At 38.6% G+C, this 21,913-nt stretch overlaps 1 protein-coding gene across 7 annotated transcripts in view; it reads right to left on the bottom strand.

Annotated features, from left to right (window-relative positions):
• The window catches only part of kmt2cb (lysine (K)-specific methyltransferase 2Cb), a 162,132-nt gene that overhangs the window by 87,626 nt on the left and 52,593 nt on the right, over positions 1-21,913 (bottom strand). For all 7 annotated transcript variants that reach the window (XM_061979481.1, XM_061979477.2, XM_061979479.1 and 4 more), the window contains one exon: positions 5,635-5,723. In XM_061979481.1, the coding sequence (XP_061835465.1) occupies positions 5,635-5,680 (46 nt within the window). In that variant the 5' untranslated portion in view covers positions 5,681-5,723. The remainder of the gene's footprint in view (positions 1-5,634; positions 5,724-21,913) is intronic.

A 21,913-nucleotide genomic window follows, 5' to 3' on the forward strand; every position in this document is an offset into this window, starting at 1 on the left:
GAGGCTCCTCATAGGATGAGATAACTTCTGGAAATTACTGGCTCAGAATGGCCAAAGGTATAGATGTGTGTGTCCAAGTTTAAGGAAACGGTAGGCTGTCTTCTTCTAATGGATTTACTACAATCTTTGCAAGATGAGTAACGTTTGCTGTGGTCTGGAACAACATGGCACACAGACAACTATGAGAAATGCAGTCAATATTACATACAGATATTGTGTCATGAGACACAATATAAGACACAATATAAATTAAATACACAGAGGGCAAAAGTAAAGGAGATTAAATGAGTTCAAATGTACCGACAAACGAGGCATAATGATGTATTACGTACATACAGCTAGCCTAAATAGCATGTTAGCATCGATAAGCTTGCAGTCATGGATTCACCAAATATGCCTTATAAGCACTCCAGCAAATCAATAAAATCAACAAAGTTCACCTTTGTGCATTCACGCACAGCATAAAACGTTTGGTGGACGAAATGAGACAAAGAAAGGGTGACATAAAACACAACTTTCTGTGGCAGCATCGGAGAAATTTGTACATGTAAACAAACTACGATGAGTTCAAGGATCGCTGAAATTAGTAGGACAAAACGGTGCTGCCAAATACTCTCATCAGGGAAGCATGTATAATATAAACAGTGGGATTTCTAAAAATTAGGAAGGTTTGTGTCATGTTTGTTCACCTACAGTAAATATATTAAAACAAAAAATATTTTTTTTTCTTCATCTTTTTCCATTTTCACACATCTCTGAAACAGGACTAGAGAGCCACTAGGACGGCGCTAAAGAGACGCATGCGGCTCTAGAGTCGCGGGTTGCTGACCCCTGCGGTAGGTGAATGTTCGATTATAGTCAGAGAAAAGTTGCATGTTTTCTTGCAACCAGATTTTCTCTCAGTCATTATACTACACAGGTAAAACTCATAAAATCAACTTCAAATGTGTAACTAATGTTACATGCAGTGAGCTATATCAAGCTTTTAATGTTTATAATTTTGATCATCATGGCTTACAGTTTTTGAAACCTTACAGTTAGTTTTCATAAACTGTAAGCACTAATCAACAAAATGATAGGCAATAAAGGATTAACATATTTCTCTTTGCATGTAATAAGTTGATATCAAATGTTACTAAATGTTAAATTATTGTGTAATTTGCACATGATAAAAATCTACAGGAGACAATTTATTTACAAAAAAGTATTTTTTTTTCTTTTGTGCTTTGTAAGGTCATGTTACTTCTAAACTAAACAAAACAAAATTGATGCTAATCCACCCTTTTTCCCCCAAATAAGAATTGATAAGAGAACCGTTAAGGAACCGAATCGTAAAGCAGAATCGAAAGTGGAATCGGAACCGGACAAATCTTATCAATTCCCATTCCTAGTTTTGGGCAATACTACCGTACACATTTGGGTATCAATCCAAAGGGCAGTATTGTCCACACCAATGTTGATACTGACACTTCACATTTTGAAGATCATAGAATGATTACACACTTGATTACAATTTGAATCAAACAAAAACAATATCAATTAAATATACACATTTCCTAATATTGGTTTTGGGCCATTCCTAGTTTTGGGCAATACTACACATTTGGGTATCAATCCAAGGGGCAGTATTGTCCATACCAATGTTGATACTGACACTTCACATTTTGAAGATCATAGAATGATTACACACTTGATAATAGTTTGAATCAAACAAAAACAATATCAATTAAATATACACATTTCCTAATATTGGTTTTGACCCTTAAAGAAGATTCGCCCTTAAATCCCTCTAGTGTCCAGGAACTTATTTCCAGACTTTGTAAAACAATAAAAACGACAAAAGTGTTTTTGATATAAAAAAGCGATCTAACCACATGTTAGAGCCATTTCGGACATAACTACACATATTTTTTATGTTTACATATACTGCTTTGTTTAAAGTTAATTTAATTATACAGTAATAGCTTAAATGACTGTATATTTGGTATTTTTCTATATTATTGGTATAAAGTTTAAAATATTGTATTTCACTTCCTATCAATGTAGTTGTGCTTTATTAGTTTACTCTGTTTAGACTGGGTATCGTAAAGTGCCAGTAACTGTCGTAAATTGTCAGCAACTGCCGTAAATGTGACCATGTTTTGTTTTGAAAGGTCGAACAGTGCACGGAGCAACAGCTTTTTTGACCGTGTTAAACATATGTAAATTTGACTAAAGACGTCCTAAAGTCATGTTTGTGCTAAGCTAGGGTTGCAAAGGGGTGAAAAGTTAAGCTCGGGAAGTTTGGAAATATTGACCATTTTTTGATTCTTCAAAGTTGGACACGTCCATGGGAATTAATGGGAATATATGGGATATTAATGGGGAATTACAATAATTATATATTATTGGGCACTTGTCTATATGCTGCTGCATCTTTGTGGCTTTTTTGACATAGCTCTTTGTACAGTATTTGCAAATGTACACAGCCTTTCCGCCTACATTGGTTGGGGTGAAATGTCTCCACACATCAGATAGTGTAGGTGGCATTATTCTGTTTGTATTTATTTATTCTTGTAAAACACTAATGCAATGCCACACACAGACATAAATAGTCAGCTAAACAATTGGAGTAGTCTTTAAAAATATTTTACTGATGGACAAATTAATAGAAATAGGCTAGATGAATAAATGAACACTCAAACAGCATGCTAAATCAAACTATAACCTACATTCTTGTATGACAACAGAATGGCTAGCAGAACAGAAGGCAGAGTTTTGATTTAGTATTTGCTAGTTGAACTTTACAGATCACAAAAAAGGTAAATTCGGATCGCTAACGTTGTCAGCATAAATGAATGGGATTTAACCATACTTGCCAACCTTGAGACCTCCGATTTCGGGAGGTAGGGGTCGGGGGGTGGGGGGCGTGGTCAAGAGGGGAGGAGTATATTTACAGCTAGAATTCACCAAGTCAAGTATTTCATACATATATATATCTACATCCTGAAAATATGCAAACAAAACTGTGTTTAGATAATTGATACTTCAAACTTGCATAAATAAATCTTAAGGAATATAACATAACTTGGCTTCTGAGAGGTTCAAAATGTAATGAATAAAATGCTAAAGTTGTTGATAAACAAGCAATTATTTTAATAATTAAATATGGTCATTTTAAATGAATTATTATGATCATTTAAACTTAATTATTTCAAATATGTTTATTTTAATGTATAATTCTATGGCTGGATGTAATAAGGAGTCAGAAAAAATCCAAATAAAAATACAATTAATTTTGATGTTTATAGCAAAATATAGTAAAAATGTATTTAGTTTATTTAAAAAAAATTAATAAATATATTTATTTTTAGGTAAGATAAACATAATAATACAATTTATCTCTAGTCTGGATGATTTAGTTCTTGTCACTCTGTTGTCCTCCCGTCTCTTCTCCAAGGATAGCTCCATGAGTTGGGCAAACGCCTGGAGATGCCCTACGTCAACAACACGGCGGGCGGCCCGTCGGTGCACAGCTCTTACATCGCCGCCCTCTACTTGACCCTCAGCAGTCTGACCAGCGTCGGCTTTGGCAATGTGTGTGCCAACACGGACGCCAAGAAGATCTTCTCCATCTGCACCATGCTCATCGGCGGTATGCCGGACGTCTCGTATGGAATAACGTGATTGGGCAGGCACGCTGTTTATATCGTGGGAAAGCGGACGTGAAATCAACCTATCCCCAGGTGCATGTCTTTGGAAGTGGGAGGAAGCCGGAGTACCCGGAGGGAACCCACGCAGTCACGGGGAGAACATGCAAACTCCACACAGAAAGATCCCGAGCCCGGGATTGAACCCAAGACTACTCAGGACCTTCGTATTGTGAGGCAGATGCACTAACCCCTCTTCCACCGTGACGCCATATATACACACACACACATATATATATATATATATATATATATATATATATATATATATATATATATATATATATATATATATATATATATATATATATATATATATATATATATACTGCGTGGGTTCCCTCCGGGTACTCCGGCTTCCTCCCACTTCCAAACATGCACCTGGGGATAAGTTGATTGGCAACACTAAATTGGCCCTAGTGTGTGGATGTGAGTGTGAATGTTGTCTGTCTATCTGTGTTGGCCCTGCGATGAGGTGGCGACTTGTCCAAGGTGTACCCCGCCTTCCGCCCGATTGTAGCTGAGATAGGCTCCAGCGCCCCCCCGCGACCCCAAAGGGAATAAGCGGTAGAAAATGGATGAATGGATATATATATATATATGTCTGTCTATCTGTGTTGGCCCTGCGATGAGGTGGCGACTTGTCCAGGGTGTACCCCGCCTTCCGCCCAATTGTAGCTGAGATAGGCTCCAGCCCCCGCCCCCCCTTGACCCCAAAGGGAATAAGCGGTAGAAATTGGATGGATTGGATATATATATATATATATATATATATATATATATATATATATATATATATATGTATATATGTGTGTGTGTATGTGTGTGTGTATATATATATATATATATATATACACACACATATATATACCACATCGAGAGGAGCCAGATGAGGTTGTTCGGGCATCTGGTCAGGATGCCACCCGAACGCCTCCCTAGGGAGGTGTTTCGGGCACGTCCAACCGGTAGGAGGCCACGGGGAAGACCCAGGACATGTTGGGAAGACTATGTCTCCCGGCTGGCCTGGGAACGCCTCGGGAGGAGCTGGACAAAATGGCTGGGGAGAGGGAAGTCTGGGCTTCCCTGCTTAGGCTGCTGCCCCCGTGACCCGACCTCAGATAAGCGAAAAAAGATGGATGGATATATATATATATATATATATATATATATATATATATATATATATATATATATATATATATATATACAGTATATATATATATATATATATATATATATACATACACACACACACACACACACACACACACACACACACACACACACACACACACACACACACACACACACACACACACACACACATATATATGTATTTATATATATTTATAAATGTGTACACAAAGACAGATAGATATACCGGCCATCAGACACATTTGTTTCCTCTAAATTTGGCCCCCCGAGTCAAAATTACTGCCCAGGCCTGACCTAAAGGGAGTGAGATGCACAGAGGGCTTAACAGACTTATCTGCAAAAATTAACCTGTTGTTGATGCGAGCTATTCCTCTCTGCACAGTGTATGTATGGAACATGTTAACGGAGGGAGATGAATGGGAGACAAAGATCACATGATGAGATGTACACACATTAAAAAAAGCACATAAATTGGTCCAAAGAGACTGATGGGATTTTAAAAAGCTTTTCGGGGGCATTAGCCTTGGTCTCTTTCCCACTGCACCTCAATGCCAATCTTAGAGCAGTAGAGGTGGAGGCAGTAAGGGAAAGGAGGAAAAAAAAGTGCAAACCTGCTGCAGCTCAAGCTAAACCCTTTCATTTATAGCCCTGAAAAGGAAGGACAGCGTACCAAGAAAAAGCTCTCATCCAACCATCCATCCATCCTCATACTCTACTGAATGATCCTTCGCATGAAGCCACATGCAATACAGTCACTAATGGAAGAGGAGAAGAAGGGCCACGGTCTCACCTGTGTCCAGAGGGCCAATGGACTCTGTTATCTCGGTTCCATCCATGCTGTCCTCCTCGTCCACGATAGCCCTACCTCTGGTGCGACCCCTAAGGCAAGAAAGAAGAAAACAAACAAATAGAGGCAATGAAAATTAGATGTAGCCACAGCTGTCACTGATTAATTTTGTGAGGCTGGGAGGGGGTGGTAAACACTAACCGGTAGTATTTATTGTCACAGGTTGAATCTGAGCCTGTGTATATAAAACTATACAACAAACACAATATAAAAAATGTGAGTTAATTAGGACTTGAATACCCATTCTCTGCTTTTCAGTCGTATTATATTTACAAGGTCCTTAGCTAACAATAATAGCATGCATTGTAAAAGAAACAAACATTAGGTAAATTCTGAGAAGCTTCATGCCATAAAAATACAGTCGACACAAAACAACACTCCAATAATCCCGACAACATCACCGTAAAATCTATACAGCATTCAACTCCTAAAAAGTAGTATAATTTAACTTTTTTTTGGATTGCCCCAAATAGATTTGCCGCGACCTGTTCATCTGACATAAACTCATAAAAATGGGACTGTTTGTGGATGTAACTTGACATTACAACTCCATACAGTAGGTGGCGGTATGCATTGTTACGCTGCTTCGAAACGCCTCATTTGGGACGTAACAATATGAAAATTTCATATCACAGATATTGCGACCAAAATTATCACTTTTCTACTTTTTATTAGGACAGTATTGTTGAAAGGGCTCAAAAAGTGCTTATACACACACACAAATATTTTAACCCAATTTTTAAAGAAGAAATGCAATTAAATAAACAGACTGTATACTTTCTTGCTAGAAGAAAAGTTATATATATATATATATATATATATATATATATATATATATATATATATATATATATATATATATATATATATATATATATATATATATATACACACATGTATAAATATAAATATATATATCTACATAGTAATGGTATTATAAATACAGCGGTATTTCGGTTTCAATGTATTTTTAATATGACATGTGACGGTATCAAACCAAAACTTGGTGAGTGTAGTTATCAAACCAAAACTTGGTGAGTGTAGTTTTTTTCTGGTGTTTTAGCGTAGGCTGGGTCTGTAAATAAACGACATCTCCGAGAATCCTCTGCGCAACGCGGGAACTGCAAGGTGGGGACGTGGAACGCTGTAAGCAGCAATTGAAGTGTGTTCATACTCGTTGTTTAGGACTTTAAATCTGTCCTTAACTGGTTGAGTTATGATGCTAACAAACAGACAAACAAGCGCAGGCCAAAACATTACCTCTTTGACGGAGGTACGAAAGTCTGCGTTCTGCAAAGCGAAGCGCGCCACTTTCAATTCTAGTGTTTATAAGTCGACACTGAGCCAGTCGGTCTCGTCGCACGCATGGTGGGAAATCACCCCAAAAAATGTTCAAAGCGAGAAATACGAGTAAACTAAAAAGCTACTTGATACATCCTCAATACATTAATCTATTTTTCTACCGCGTGTCCCTGTCGATTTCACGCTAAAACAGCTGTACTCGGGCATAAAGCAGTGTTGGACCGCCAACTCAAGTCACCAATTCATAAACCATCCCACAGAAAATATATTTGAAGCCAGCAAAGCCAAACATCAGTTTGTGAGGTATTTACATTATTAAAAGTTATATTGTTAGTCTACTTTTCCAGGCCGATTTAAAAAATTACCACTGTGGAGGACACTGCTTCTCATAATGGAAAATTTGAAAGACACTAAATTGCACATTATTGTTTTACACTCGTAACACTAGATGTTTACATTGTTACAAACCCTGTTTCAATATGAGTTGGGAAATTGTTTCAGATGTAAATATAAATGGAAATACAATGATTTGCAAATCATTTTCAACCCATATTCAGTTGAATATGCTACAAAGACAACATATTTTGCAAATAATCATTAACTATAGAATTTGATGCCAGCAACACGTGACAAAGAAGTTGGGAAAGGTGGCAATAAATACTGATAAAGTTGAGGAATGCTCATCAAACACTTATTTAGAACATCCCACAGGTGAACAGGCAAACTGGGAACAGGTGGGTGCCATGAAATGCTTAGTCATTCACAAACAAGGATGGGGCGAGGGTCACCACTTTGTCAACAAATGCGTGAGCAAATTATTGAACAGTTTAAGAAAAAGCTTTCTCAACCAGCTATTGCAAGTAATTTAGGGATTTCACCATCTACGGTCCGTAATATCATCAAAGGGTTCAGAGAATCTGGAGAAATCACTGCACGTAAGCAGCTAAGCCTGTGACCTTGGATCCCTCAGGCTGTACTGCATCAACAAGCGACATCAGTGTGTAAAGGATATCACCACATGGGCTCAGGAACTCTTCAGAAACCCACTGTCAGTAACTACAGTTGGTCGCTACATCTGTAAGTGCAAGTTATAACTCTCCTATGCAAGGCGAAAACCGTTTATCAACAACACCCAGAAACGCCGTCGGCTTCGCTGGGCCTGAGCTCTTCTAAGATGGACTGATACAAAGTGGAAAAGTGTTCTGTGGTCTGGCGAGTCCACATTTCAAATTGTTTTTGGAAACTGTGGACGTCGTGTCCTCCGGACCAAAGAGGAAAAGAACCATCCGGATTGTTATAGGCGCAAAGTTGAAAAGCCAGCATCTGTGATGGTATGGGGGTGTATTAGTGCCCAAGACATGGGTAACTTACACATCTGTGAAGGCGCCATTAATGCTGAAAGGTACATACAAGTTTTGGAGCAACATATGTTGCCATCCAAGCAACGTTACCATGGATGTCCCTGCTTATTTCAGCAAGACAATGCCAAGCCACATGTTACATCAACGTGGCTTCATAGTAAAAGAGTGCGGGTACTAGACTGGCCTGCCTGTAGTCCAAACCTGTCTCCCATTGAAAATGTGTGGCGCATTATGAAGCCTAAAATACCACAAAGGAGACCCCCGGACTGTTGAACAACTTAAGCTGTACATCAAGCAAGAATGGGAAAGAATTCCACCTGAGAAGCTTAAAAAATGTGTCTCCTCAGTTCCCAAACGTTTACTGAGTGTTGTTAAAAGGAAAGGCCATGTAACAGTGGTGAACATGCCCTTTCCCAACTCCTTTGGCACGTGTTCTAAGTTAATTATTATTTGCAAAAAAAAAATAAAGTTTATGAGTTTGAACATCAAATATCTTGTTTTTGTAGTGCATTCAATTGAATATGGGTTTAAAAGGATTTGCAAATCATTGTATTCCGTTTATATTTACATCTAACACAATTTCCCAACTCATATGGAAACGGGGTTTGTACTTTAAAGACATCAACAGTAAATTATTCTTTTTAATGTTTGCTTGAAACAGTAGATGTTACTGCACAACTATTAGCACTTATAAATACTTGTTTGTAGTAAATAAATATGATTAGAATATTTTAGCATTATGTTTGTTTTAAATTACAGTGAGTGAGTTTATCCTAAACATTCTTGCCACTTTATTTTACCTTTACTTATTGTGTCCTTGGGCAACACACTTCACCCCTTGCTCCTGATGGCTGCTGGTTAGCGCCTTGCATGGCAGCTCCCGCCATCAGTGTGTGAATGTGTGTGTGAATGGGTGAATGTGGAAATACTGTCAAAGCACTTTGAGTACCTTGAAGGTAGAAAAGCGCTATACAAGTATAAACCATTTATTTATTTATTTTACACGCTATGACATTTTTACCAAGCTTTTTTGGGGAGGACATATACCGCAATAGTATCGTATTGTGGCCTTAATACCGTGATAATATCGTATCGTGGCCTTAATACCGCGATAATATCGTACCGTGATAATATCATGCCGTGAAACATATTTGTTTTGCTTTTTATGTGTTTAACTCCCTTTTGGTCTGTTCCACAACATCATTCCTTTCACCTACACCAGGGGTCGGCAACCCAAAATGTTGAACGAGCCATGTTGGACCAAAAATGCAAAAAAAAATGTTTAGGTCTGAAGCAGCAAAAAATGTAAAGCCTTATATAAGTGTTAAATGAAGGCAACACATAATGTCTATATTAGCTATATTAGCCTACTATCAAAGGCTGACGCAAATCTTCGTTGACAGAAATGTTGCATTTTAATTTTTATTCTACACATTTTTGCAACATTGGAAATCATTTGTAAAATGGAGGCTTCTCACAGGATGAGATAACTTCTGGAAATTACTGGCGCAGAATGGCCAAAGGTATAGATGTGTGTGTCCAAGTTTAAGGGAACGGCATGCTGTCTTCTTCTAATGGATTTATTACAATCTTTGCAAGCTCGGTAACGTTTGCTGTGGTCTGGAACAACATGGCACACAAACAACTATGAGAAATGCAGGAAATATTACATACAGATAATGTGTCATGAGACATGCAAATATACATTAAATACACAGAGGACATAAGTAAAGGAAATTACATGAGCTCAAATATACCTACAAACGAGGCATAATGATGCAATATGTACATACAGCTAGCCTCAATAGCATATTAGCATCGATTAGCTTGCAAGTCATGTATTGACCAAATATGCCTGATTAGCACTCCAGCAAATCAATAAAATCAACAAAGTTCACCTTTGTGCATTCACGCATAGCATAAAACGTTTGGTGGACAAAATGAGACAAAGAAGGAGTGGCATAAAACACGTCTTTCTGCGGCAGCATCAGAGAAAGTTGTACATGTAAACAAACTACGATGAGTTCAAGGATCGCTGAAATTAGTAGGGCAAAACGGTGCTTACCGAATACTCTCATCAGTGAAGCATGTATAACAAACAGTGGGATTTCTAAAAATTAGGAATGTTTGTGTCATGTTTGTTCTCTTACAGAAAATATATTAAAACAAAATTATTATTTTTTTCCATCTTTTTCCATTTTCACACATCTCTGAAAGAGGTCCAGAGAGCCACAAGGGCGGCGCTAAAGAGCCGCGGGTTGCTGACCCCCGACCAACACAGTTACAGTTATGCGTCATTGCCAAATATGCCAATTCTGCACACTTAAATTTTACTACATGTGCCATGTCAACATTTCTAATCATCTGACACAATGCTAGCTCATACAAAAGCACACACCGCTCTATTCACATAATGCAGTTCATAGAGAGGGAGACGGGCCTGTGTCAGCAACCTTCCAGGAGGATGGAATGACGTCATCTTGGTAGACGGCACGTGGAGACTGTAATTGTTCTCTGATACAAATTAAATGGCTACTTCAACTGTTAACATGCTAGGTGGGAAGAGCAAAGGCTGCCCAAATGAGAGCAGTTGTGTCTCAGGGGGTACTAGGGAGGGGATGGATGCGGGCTGGTATCGTTTTGATAGCACTGCATAGCGGAAGACAAAAAAAAAAAAGTACAAGCGGCTGGATGCCAAACAAACCACTCCCTCTAAATAACTTCCATGTCAAGATAAGGAATAACCCTAATGCAAAGGAGAGAGTAACACACTTACAGTATTTACAATAATTTACAGCAGGGATTTCCTAAGTGTGAGGCGGTACTCCAGGGGAGGGGGGCACTGCAGCTTGACAAAAATAAAGAACAACATATTTTAAACCGGCAGCACGGTGGAACAGGGGTTAGTGCATGTGCCTCACAATACGAAGGTCCTGAGTAGTCCTGAGTTCAATCCCGGGCTCGGGATCTTTCTACTCCGGCTTCCTCCCACCTCCAAAGACATGCACCTGGGGATAGGTTGATTGACAACACTAAATTGGCCCTAGTGTGTGAATGTGAATGTTGTCTGTCTATCTGTGTTGGCCCTGTGATGAGGTGGCGACTTGTCCAGGGTGTACACCGCCTTCCGCCCGAATGCAGGTGGGATAGGCTCCAGCACCCCCGCGACCCCGAACGGGACAAGTGGTAGAAAATGAATGGATGGATGGATATTTTAAACCCGCCGAGTTGTATTTAGTGGTGATTAAAAGGCTAAATGAAGTAGGGCTAGGCCGATAAAACGATATCGATATACAGTACAGGCCAAAGGTTTGGACACACCTTCTCATTTTAATGCGTTTTCTTTATTTTCATGACTATTTACATTGTAGATTGTTACTGAAGGCATCAAAACTATAACACCTGTGAAGTGAAAACCATTTCAGGTGACTACCTCTTGAAGCTCATCGAGAGAATGCCAAAAGTGTGCAAAGCAGTAATCAGAGCAAAGGGTGGCTATTTTGAAGAAACTAGAATATAAAACATGTTTTCAGTTATTTCCCCTTTTTTTGTTAAGTACATAACTCCACATGTGTTCAGTCATAGTTTTGATGCCTTCAGTCACAATCTACAATGTAAATAGTCATGAAAATAAAGAACACACATTGAATGAGAAGGTGTGTCCAAACTTTTGGCCTGTACTGTATATAGTGATAGACACAATCGCATCAAATATTATTTCTACATAAAATAAATAACATAGCTGTGCAAATAATACAAAATGTATCAAACTTTATGGGACGGCGTGGCGCAGTGGAAGAATGGCCGTGCGCGACCCGAGGGTACCTGGTTCAATCCCCACCTAGTACCAACCTCGTCATGTCCGTTGTGTCCTGAGCAAGACACTTCACCCTTGCTCCTGATGGGTGCTGGTTAGCGCCTTGCATGGCAGCTCCCTCCATCAGTGTGTGAATGTGTGTGTGAATGGGTAAATGTGGAAGTAGTGTCAAAGCGCTTTGAGTACCTTGAAGGTAGAAAAGCGCTATACAAGTACAACCCATTTATCATTATTTATTTAACTCGGATAAAAAATACATTTGCAGGCAGGCACTTTTTCATTCCCAGTCGACGATGTAATGGACTGTCACACACGTACGGTTCTGGTCAGCGCCAAGTAAGTGACTTGACTTAATTGTGCAGCTATGATCTTCCTCACTTCGGCATATATTTTTGGCAGCATTTCTCGTGCGAAATGGTAAACAACTCAAACCTACTCAGTGGCCTCGTGGTTAGAGTGTCCGCCCTGAGATCGGTAGGTTATAATAATGATAAATGGGTTGTACTTGTATAGCGCTTTTCTACCTTCAAGGTACTCAAAGCGCTTTGACACTACTTCCACATTTACCCATTCACACACACATTCACACACTGATGGAGGGAGCTGCTGCAAGGCGCTAACCAGCACCCATCAGGAGCAAGGGTGAAGTGTCTTGCTCAGGACACAACGGACATGACGAGGTTGGTACTAGGTGGGGATTGAACCAGGGACCCTCGGGTTGCGCACGGCCACTCTGCTGTGAGTTCAAACCCCGGCCGAGTCATACCAAAGACTATAAAAATGGGACCCATTACCTCCCTGCTTTGCACTCAGCATCAAGGGTTGGAATTGGGGGTTAAATAACCAAAATGATTCCCGGGCGCAGCCACCGCTGCTGCTCACTGCTCCCCTCACCTCCCAGGGGGTGATCAAGAGAGATGGGTCAAATGCAGAGAATAACTTTGCCACACCTGGTGTGTGTGTGACAATCATTGGCACTTTAACTTTAACTTAAATGAATACATTTGTCCAAATGTGGCTAAGTCGACGCATTGTGGTTTTCCTGGACGTCGTCTACATCGCTAACCCTCTGCCATCTTCCACTAGTTTTTTTAATATATAAATCACACGCTTGAATATTCCCTCTTCTCTTCTACGACTCTCTCGTCGTCACTTGGGATATATTTGTTGGAATTTCCCTTCCTGTATGGTTCCATGACCCGCCTTATCTTTCCTCTGATAGGCCTGTCTGTGATGTTTTGCTCTAATCTTAACCAATCCTGGCTCATCATAGTAAACAACCAACCAACCAACCATGGATGTTCTTATACGTGCAAGCACATCTTGGAAGGAGTAAGAGGTGGGGTTTAGTTATCCATGGATTTTGAGAGGGAGTGGGAAGCGGGGAGAACAAGGAACACAACAAATAAGCGGTGTTTGGTCATTTTAACGTGAAATAAATTATATCGATATTTTCTTAATTCATATTTTGTTTAAAAATATATATCAATATATTTTACAAACTCGATATATAGCCCAGCCCTACATTGTACCATTTCGTAACGTGGGAAAATATAGTTGTGTTCAGTTACTGTTGAGCCCCAAGCGGGGTAAAAATATAGAACAGAAATGAACAAAGACAAGGGTACATTATGGAAAGCCCAGGTCTAAAACCATGGCAAGTTCTCCAGACAAAATAAGACTATTCTCATCCATGAGCCGTCATCACTGCATCACTAATGCCTGCTGGTGCGCATGTATTCAGAAGCTTTACATGTTTATATTACAGTTTCTGCAATAACATTAAATGTAGATTGTTACTGTAACTGGTTTAGTAAGATGGGATAAATAGCTCAGCAGAATGAAAGACATAGGCACACACTTTCGGCTTCACAATAACAGCAATACGCGTCACATCCGGTCCAACTACGCTAACAAAATGAAAAATGTCTTACATTACTTACTTTGTCAAAGATGTTTTGTAATGTTATGCATAATATTTCTACCGAAATAAATGCTAGTACCGTATTTTTCGGAGTATAAGTCGCACCTGCCGAAAATGCATAATAAAGAAGGAAAAAAACATATATAAGTCGCACTGGAGCCCGGCCAAACTATGAAAAAAACTGCGACTTATAGTCCGAAAAATACGGTACATCAGTTAAGGAATTAAGGTAAGGGGGAATGGATTTTTCTGGCAGGCTGAAATATTGTGTATATTCCTTTGTAACATGTTCTGGTTGATAGTCGACAGTTAAATCATGTATAGCAGGCTGAATATAAAATTGTATCTATAAATAGAGAAGTTTAAGACATTCTCATAGAGCGATACAAATACAATTAACTTGTACAACATATGAAAATAACATCAGAAGCATTTAAAGGTAGAATATCACAGATTACATTACCAAACATCTCTGACAATCAAGTCATGGTCGTAACAATCCACATTTTGTGTTATTAATGCTTGAGACTGGTATCTAAACATGGAAGTGTAGCTCCTTTCCTCTGAATACAAGTGCTCCTACAGCAGGAGTACACATTCTGTATCCTTACAAATACAAAATCTGTCAAGACACCAACAACAGTAATAATAGATGAGAAAATGAGCTGGAAATCTCACCTAAAACACAACATAAAGTGGCAATAAATATTTCTATAATGAATAAAGCAAAATACATGTATGTTGTAGACCAGAAATCACCACATATTCTTTACTGCTTGCTATATGAGTTATTGTGCGGAAATATGGGGAAATAACTACGAAAGTACACTTAAATCAGTAACCGTGTTACAAAAAAGATCAATTAGAGTAATACATAAAGTTGGATACAGAGAACACACGAACCATTTATCTATTAAATAAAAAATATGAAATTCAATGATTTGGTGCATTTGCAAACAGCTAAAATAATGAACAAACCAAATTATAACCTGCTATACCCAAGAATGTACAACATTTCTTCTCTACCAAAGAGAAGTACAATCTTAGAGAAAAAGCGAACTTAAAACATGTGCATGCACATACAAAACTTAAAACCTTTAGAATATCAGTATGTGGAATTAACGTATGGAATGGCTTAAAGGGGAACAGCACTTTTTTTGAAATTCTGCTGTTCACAATCATTATGAAAGACATGACGACAGATGGATTTTTTTTTAATGCATTCTAAATATTAAATAAATGTGATCAAAAGTTTGCTTGCAATAGAGTTTATGGGAGCTGTGCAATCCTCACATCTGCGGTCCCCTCCAAGGTTTCTCATTGTCCCATTGGGTTGAGTTTTTCCTTGCCCTGATGTGGGATCTGAGCCGAGGATGTCGTTGTGGCTTGTGCAGCCCTTTGAGACACTCGTGATTTAGGGCTATATAAGTAAACATTGATTGATTGATTGATTGAATTGTATCGGCGAAATTGAGGAGCTACCATTGGCTCCGCTGTAAGCTGACTTTTATTTACGTTTATTTAATATTTAAAATGCATTAAAAAAAAATCCATCCGTCATCATGTCTTTGATAATCTTTGTGAACGATAGGCAAAAGTGCAGTTCCCATTAAACTATTTATTACCAGAACAGTCATAGTTAGAAATCCATCCATCCATTTTCTACCGCTTGTCCCTTTTGGGGTCGCGGGGGGTGCTGGAGCCTATGTCAGCTACAATCGTATTTAGAAATATTTGATGTAAATTGTGTTATAAATTGAGAACTAGATTTAAATATGTGTTAGTTACTAATTGCTATGAAATGGGAAAGGGGTAGGAATAAATAAGCTTTGCTTCTTCCTACTCCTTTTTAGGGCATGTTGTAAAGGAAATGTGATGTTTCATATTGAAACTGTATAGATGTTCGAAATTAACTTCTACCAACCAACCAACAAAGCACTGCAGGTAATTTTTTTTAAATTGTCAATTAAAGCGTGTTTATGTCCATCTTTGGTTCAGCGGTTTAAAAAAGCATAATGTTTAAAAAACATTTAATTAAAACTAATTGTCCAGTCATGGTATTAGAACCTAAATTATCTGTCTATGGTAAACATATTAATGATGAAAAAAATAAATAATCGTAATCTATTTTGAGTTAACTATTAAAAAATTAAAATAATGGCGATTACATATTTTACTTGTTTGACAGTTCTAATAAAAACACAATGCGGTCTGAGCTATTCAATTGTGTACATTGAACCAACAAGCTGTGCTCTCTTAGTACAGTGACCGTTTTGTACTCAAAGGAATACGAGACAGGTGTTTTCACGGTGCATTATAGCACCACTAAACAGAGTAGGACACCACAATGCCCGGCAGAACTAATAAATAATAATAATAGATTTGATTTGTTATGCACTTTTCATTTAATAAAATCTTAAAGTGCTACAGTACAAACCAATATTTAAAACAATAAAAGATTAATACTAAGATTTAGCGCTATCAGTGAAGCATAAGAAACACAAAACATGCAAAATAGTGGGTTTTCTAACACCGTCTTATTTATTTAAAATGTTTTGGTCAAAATATTTCAGTGTGTAAGTACTTTTTGAGCACATTCAACAAACACAGGATAAGAATGATAACCGTAATCATTTTGGTCACGATAACTGTGATATGACATTTTTATATCGTTACGTCCCTTAATCGCGATCTTGATAATAAAAACAAGTGAACCAATGACAGCCTCAATACATCATTTTGAGACCAATACAGTCCAATAAATCCATTCATCCATTTTCTATACCTCTTGTACTACTAGATTCACAGGTAAATTGCCAGCCAATCGCAGGGCTTATTTATGCAAGCAACCATTAACATATATGGATTGAATTGAGTCAGGTGCATATTTCTCACAGAAAACTTACACACATGGGGATAACATGCAAAGTCCATACAGAGATGCCGAAACAGAGATTAAAACCGTCAATCTCATGACTGTGAGTAAAACATGCTAAGCGCTAGTCCACTGCGTGGCCGCATGATGAAACGAGAGTGATAAATAATGGTAGGCACACAAACATGAACGTAATGTTTTTGAGTGCCATCTGGAATATTACAAAAGTTTAGTAAAGGAGCAAGGAACAAAACACTTCAGCTTCTGATATAAACTATTGAAATGAGGATTACTTCTGTGATAGTGGTATTCATAGTACATGGCTCCCGAAGCCAGAGAGCTTTGCAGAAATCGGCTGTGACTTTTTCATCCGTGCACCCACAACCAGCCAGCCCCCTCCCCAGTCCCACCACAGCACTAGAGAGAAAAAAAAAGAAGGTGAAAATAATGCTGTGGTAAGTAGTCCCGGCTTGCTGAGCTGCCTGCAAAACCTGACAAGGAAGGCAAGGATCTGGAATGGAGTGGCAAGCAGATGGAGTGTGGGCAAATCGGGGATATTTAAACAACCCATTTCTGACATACATATCTTCTTTTTGGACAAATTAGCTACAATACCAATGTATTACCGGGTCAATGTTTAAAGCGGAACTGCACTTTTTTTCTTGGAATTTTTCCTATCATTCATAATTCTTATGTAAGACAAGTGTTTGAGCAAAACATTCAAACACTGTCATCAACATTCTTTAAAAAATACATGCTGTAAGTATATATGTAATGTAGTTATTCATAATATGTAAAATGTAAGAATTTTGATCATTTTAAGCATACAGCGGCGCATTCATATCACAAATGCATCACAATGTTGGCTTTTTCCTTCAACTACATCACTGATTACTACCCACTGCAGACTTCATGAGCGCCAACAGACATAAAACATCACTTACTACACAATGTCTGCTCTCACTGCGATGTTCACATATTCTTGTATTGATGAAGAAGGACTCATAGTCCTTGCGAAAAAGAAAGGGGGTAGAACAAAGCGTCTTTTTCGCCATTTCCAGGTCTAAGTTGAATGTCAACGGTTATCAACTTCTCAGTTTATGCTGACATCATGTTACTATCCAGGTGAGAGATGAGGCTGCACAATTAAACCGACATTTAATCAACATCTAGGCTTTAATTAGTGCGATTATGTAACCGCAAGAGACTGAGTTTTTTTTTCTTTTTCCCTGCGCCGACACCGGCATTTGAGTGACAGACATGTCCGCCAATCAGAGTTGTTGAGCCTCGCGTTTAATTGTCTCTCGCTTTAAACAGGAGAAAAGACGTTTCACTCCGTGCCTCGCTTTCAGCACCTGAGCGCTTTTATTTAACAGTAGAAACAGTGGATCCCTCTTTTCAGTCATTGTTTATAAGCGTCATCCTGCAGTCTACACGTATCTCTTATGTGTGACTACCATCTATTGGTCACACTTATCAATACACCATGTACCAAATAAAATAGCTTTGAAGTCGGTATACACAGCCAGAATTATTCCATATATAAGGTGCACCGGGTTATAAGGCGTGCCGTTGATTTTTGAGAAAATTAAAGGCTTTTAAGTGCGCCTTATAGTCCGAAAATACACGGTACAAAATTAAATATCCCGTTGTGGTAATATTTCAGCATCAAATCGGATGGCCAGTATAATCCCATCAATACGGATGAACGAGCGAGAATGCCGTGATCACAACAAAAAGACAACCCAACCTAATGGGAAAAAATGCACTTTAAGATATTAAATATTCAATTATGTTAAAGTTTTGATTACAGAAATGATTCCATTTTATTTTTTGTTTATTTATTTAGGATACCAAAGCCATTTACCCTCCAATTACAGTACAGTCGTAAACCACTCTACAGTAATGAGAAAACAAGTTTAAATGCTTTAAAATTGTTACTTGCATTACTACAGTGGGGCAAAAAAGTATTTAGTCAGCCACAGATTGTGCAAGTTCTCCCACTTAAAATGATGACAAAGGTCTGTAATTTTCATCATAGGTACACTTCAACTGTGAGAGACAGAATGTGAAAAAAAAAATCCAGGAATTCACATTGTAGGATTTTTAAAGAATTTATTTGTAAATTATGGTGGAAAATAAGTATTTGGTCAATAACAAAAATTCTACTCAATACTTTGTAATATAACCTTTGTTGGCAATACGATTACTATAGGTCTTTACCAGGTTTGCACACACAGTAGCTGGTATTTTGGCCCATTCCTCCATGCAGATCTTCTCGAGAGCAGTGATGTTTTGGGGCTGTCGCCGAGCAACACGGACTTTCAACTCCCTCCACAGATTTTCTATGGGGTTGAGGTCTGGAGACTGGCTAGGCCACTCCAGGACTTTCAAATGCTTCTTACGGAGCCACTCCTTCGTTGCCCGGGCGGTGTGTTTGGGATCATTGTCATGCTGGAAGACCCAGCCATGTTTCATCTTCAAAGCTCTCACTGATGGAAGGAGGTTTTGGCTCAAAATCTCTCGATACATGGCCCCTTTCATTCTTTCCTTAACACGGATCAGTCGGCCTGTCCCCTTAGCAGAAAAACAGCCCTAAAGCATGATGTTTCCACCCCCATGCTTCACAGTAGGTATGGTGTTCTTGGGATGCAACTCAGTATTCTTCTTCCTCCAAACACGACGAGTTGAGTTTATACCAAAAAGTTCTATTCTGGTTTCATCTGACCACATGACATTCTCCCAATCCTCTGCTGTATCATCCATGTGCTCTCTGGCAAAGTTCAGACGGGCCTGGACATGCACTGGCTTAAGCAGGGGGACACGTCTGGCACTGCAGGATTTGATTCCCTGTCGGCGTAGTGCGTTACTGATGGTAACCTTTGTTACTTTGGTCCCAGCTCTCTGCTGGTCATTCACTAGGTCCCCCCGTGTGGTTCTGGGATTTTTGCTCACTGTTCTCATGATCATTTTGACCCCACGGGATGAGATCTTGCGTGGAGCCCCAGATCGAGGGAGATTATCAGTGGTCTTGTATGTCTTGCATTTTCTGATAATTGCTCCCACAGTTGATTTTTTCACACCAAGCTGCTTGCCTATTGTAGATTCACTCTTCACAGTCTGGTGCAGGTCTACAATTATTTTCCTGGTGTCCTTCGACAGCTCTTTGGTCTTGGCCATAGTGGAGTTTGGAGTTTGACTGTTTGAGGCTGTGGACAGGTGTCTTTTATACAGATAAGTTCAAACAGGTGCCATTAATACAGGTAACGAGTGGAGGACAGAAGAGCTTCTTAAAGAAGAAGTTACAGGTCTGTGAGAGCCAGAGATATTCCTTGTTTGAAGTGACCAAATACTTATTTTCCACTATAATTTACAAATAAATTATTTAAAATTCCTACAATGTGAATTCTTGGATTTTTTTTCACATTCTGTCTCTCACAGTTGAAGTGTACCTATGATGAAAATTACAGACCTCTGTCTTCATTTTAAGTGGGAGAACTTGCACAATCGGTGTCTGACTAAATACTTTTTTGCCCCACTGTATATGTTAAGATTACCTTACGAACACTGTATAGTTTTTATCAATTCAGTTAAAGAGCATGATGTAGACAAAATCACTGAATCTGTCTGCATAAAGCGAAATATTTTATTACAAAATTGTTCTAATGCGAGGCACTTTGAGACAAGAATATGTTGATTGATTGATAATCACTCGTTATTTTCACTGTTTTATGCATTTTTATGTATAAAATATTAAAATCACAATCTTGGTTAAAAAAATCGCAATTAGGTTTTTCACCAAGATTGTGCAGCCCCAGTGAGAGACTTAATTTATATGTAGAATTAAAAAGAAAGCAGCTCAGCAGCTCATGATGTCAATACAGCAACATAATAAAGTTGCCTCTCTCTGATTAATGTGCCGCTAAATGTATGTTCTTAACGCAAGCGCTTATAATAACAATATCATTATTACTTGGTAAGTATTCAGGTCACGAAATGTAAATGGAGTATTGTTACAGCTTTTTGGATAGTTATTAATTGGGCTTTAGGATGGAATAAACACAAAAGATGCAATGACGTCATGGCTCCCATTGGCTCCATTGTAAGTGGATTTGTATTTACGAGTTAGAATACATAAAAAAATTATATGTTCTTGTCTCTCATAAGGATTGCGAATTATAGGCAAAATTAAAAAAAAAAAAGTGCAGTTCCTCTTTAAAGCATATATATAATGACACTAAAGAGGAGTATTCAAAGAAATTTCCTAATTTATGGTTAAAATAACCATCTTATTTCCATCCATCCATCCATTTTCTACCGCTTATTCCCTTCGGGGTCGCGGGGGGCGCTGGAGCCTATCTCAGCTACAATCGGGCGGAAGGCGGGTTACACCCTGGACAAGTCGCCACCTCATCGCAGGGCCAACAAAGATAGACAGACAACATTCACACTCACATTCACACACTAGGGCCAATTTAGTGTTGCCAATCAACCTATCCCCAGGTGCATGTTTTTGGAGGTGGGAGGAAGCCGGAGTACCCGGAGGGAACCCACGCAGTCACGAGGAGAACATGCAAAATACAAACAGAAAGATCCCGAGCCTGGGATTGAACTCCAGACTACTCAGCACCTTCGTATTGAGGCAGATGCACTAACCCCTCTTCCACCGTGCTGCCCACCATCTTATTTATTTTATTTATTTATTTTAAATGAATACTAACTATTAATGTTTGTTTTACTCAAACAAACATTTCTTCCAAGCTTAAAATTATTTTTCAACAATGCAACTTTAACTGCCTTGATTAAAATAACATTTTGAAAACAACTGAACTAAAAGATAATGTAGCCTTAGACTTTGTGCTAAATAACAGCCACATGCAGAACCAGACTACTGACTCTTGGTGAGCATCTAAACATGTAAACACAACGGAGTGGCAACTACA

Source organism: Nerophis lumbriciformis, linkage group LG19 (genome assembly GCF_033978685.3).
Source record: "Nerophis lumbriciformis linkage group LG19, RoL_Nlum_v2.1, whole genome shotgun sequence".
In the NCBI taxonomy this organism is placed as follows: Eukaryota; Metazoa; Chordata; class Actinopteri; order Syngnathiformes; family Syngnathidae; genus Nerophis; species Nerophis lumbriciformis.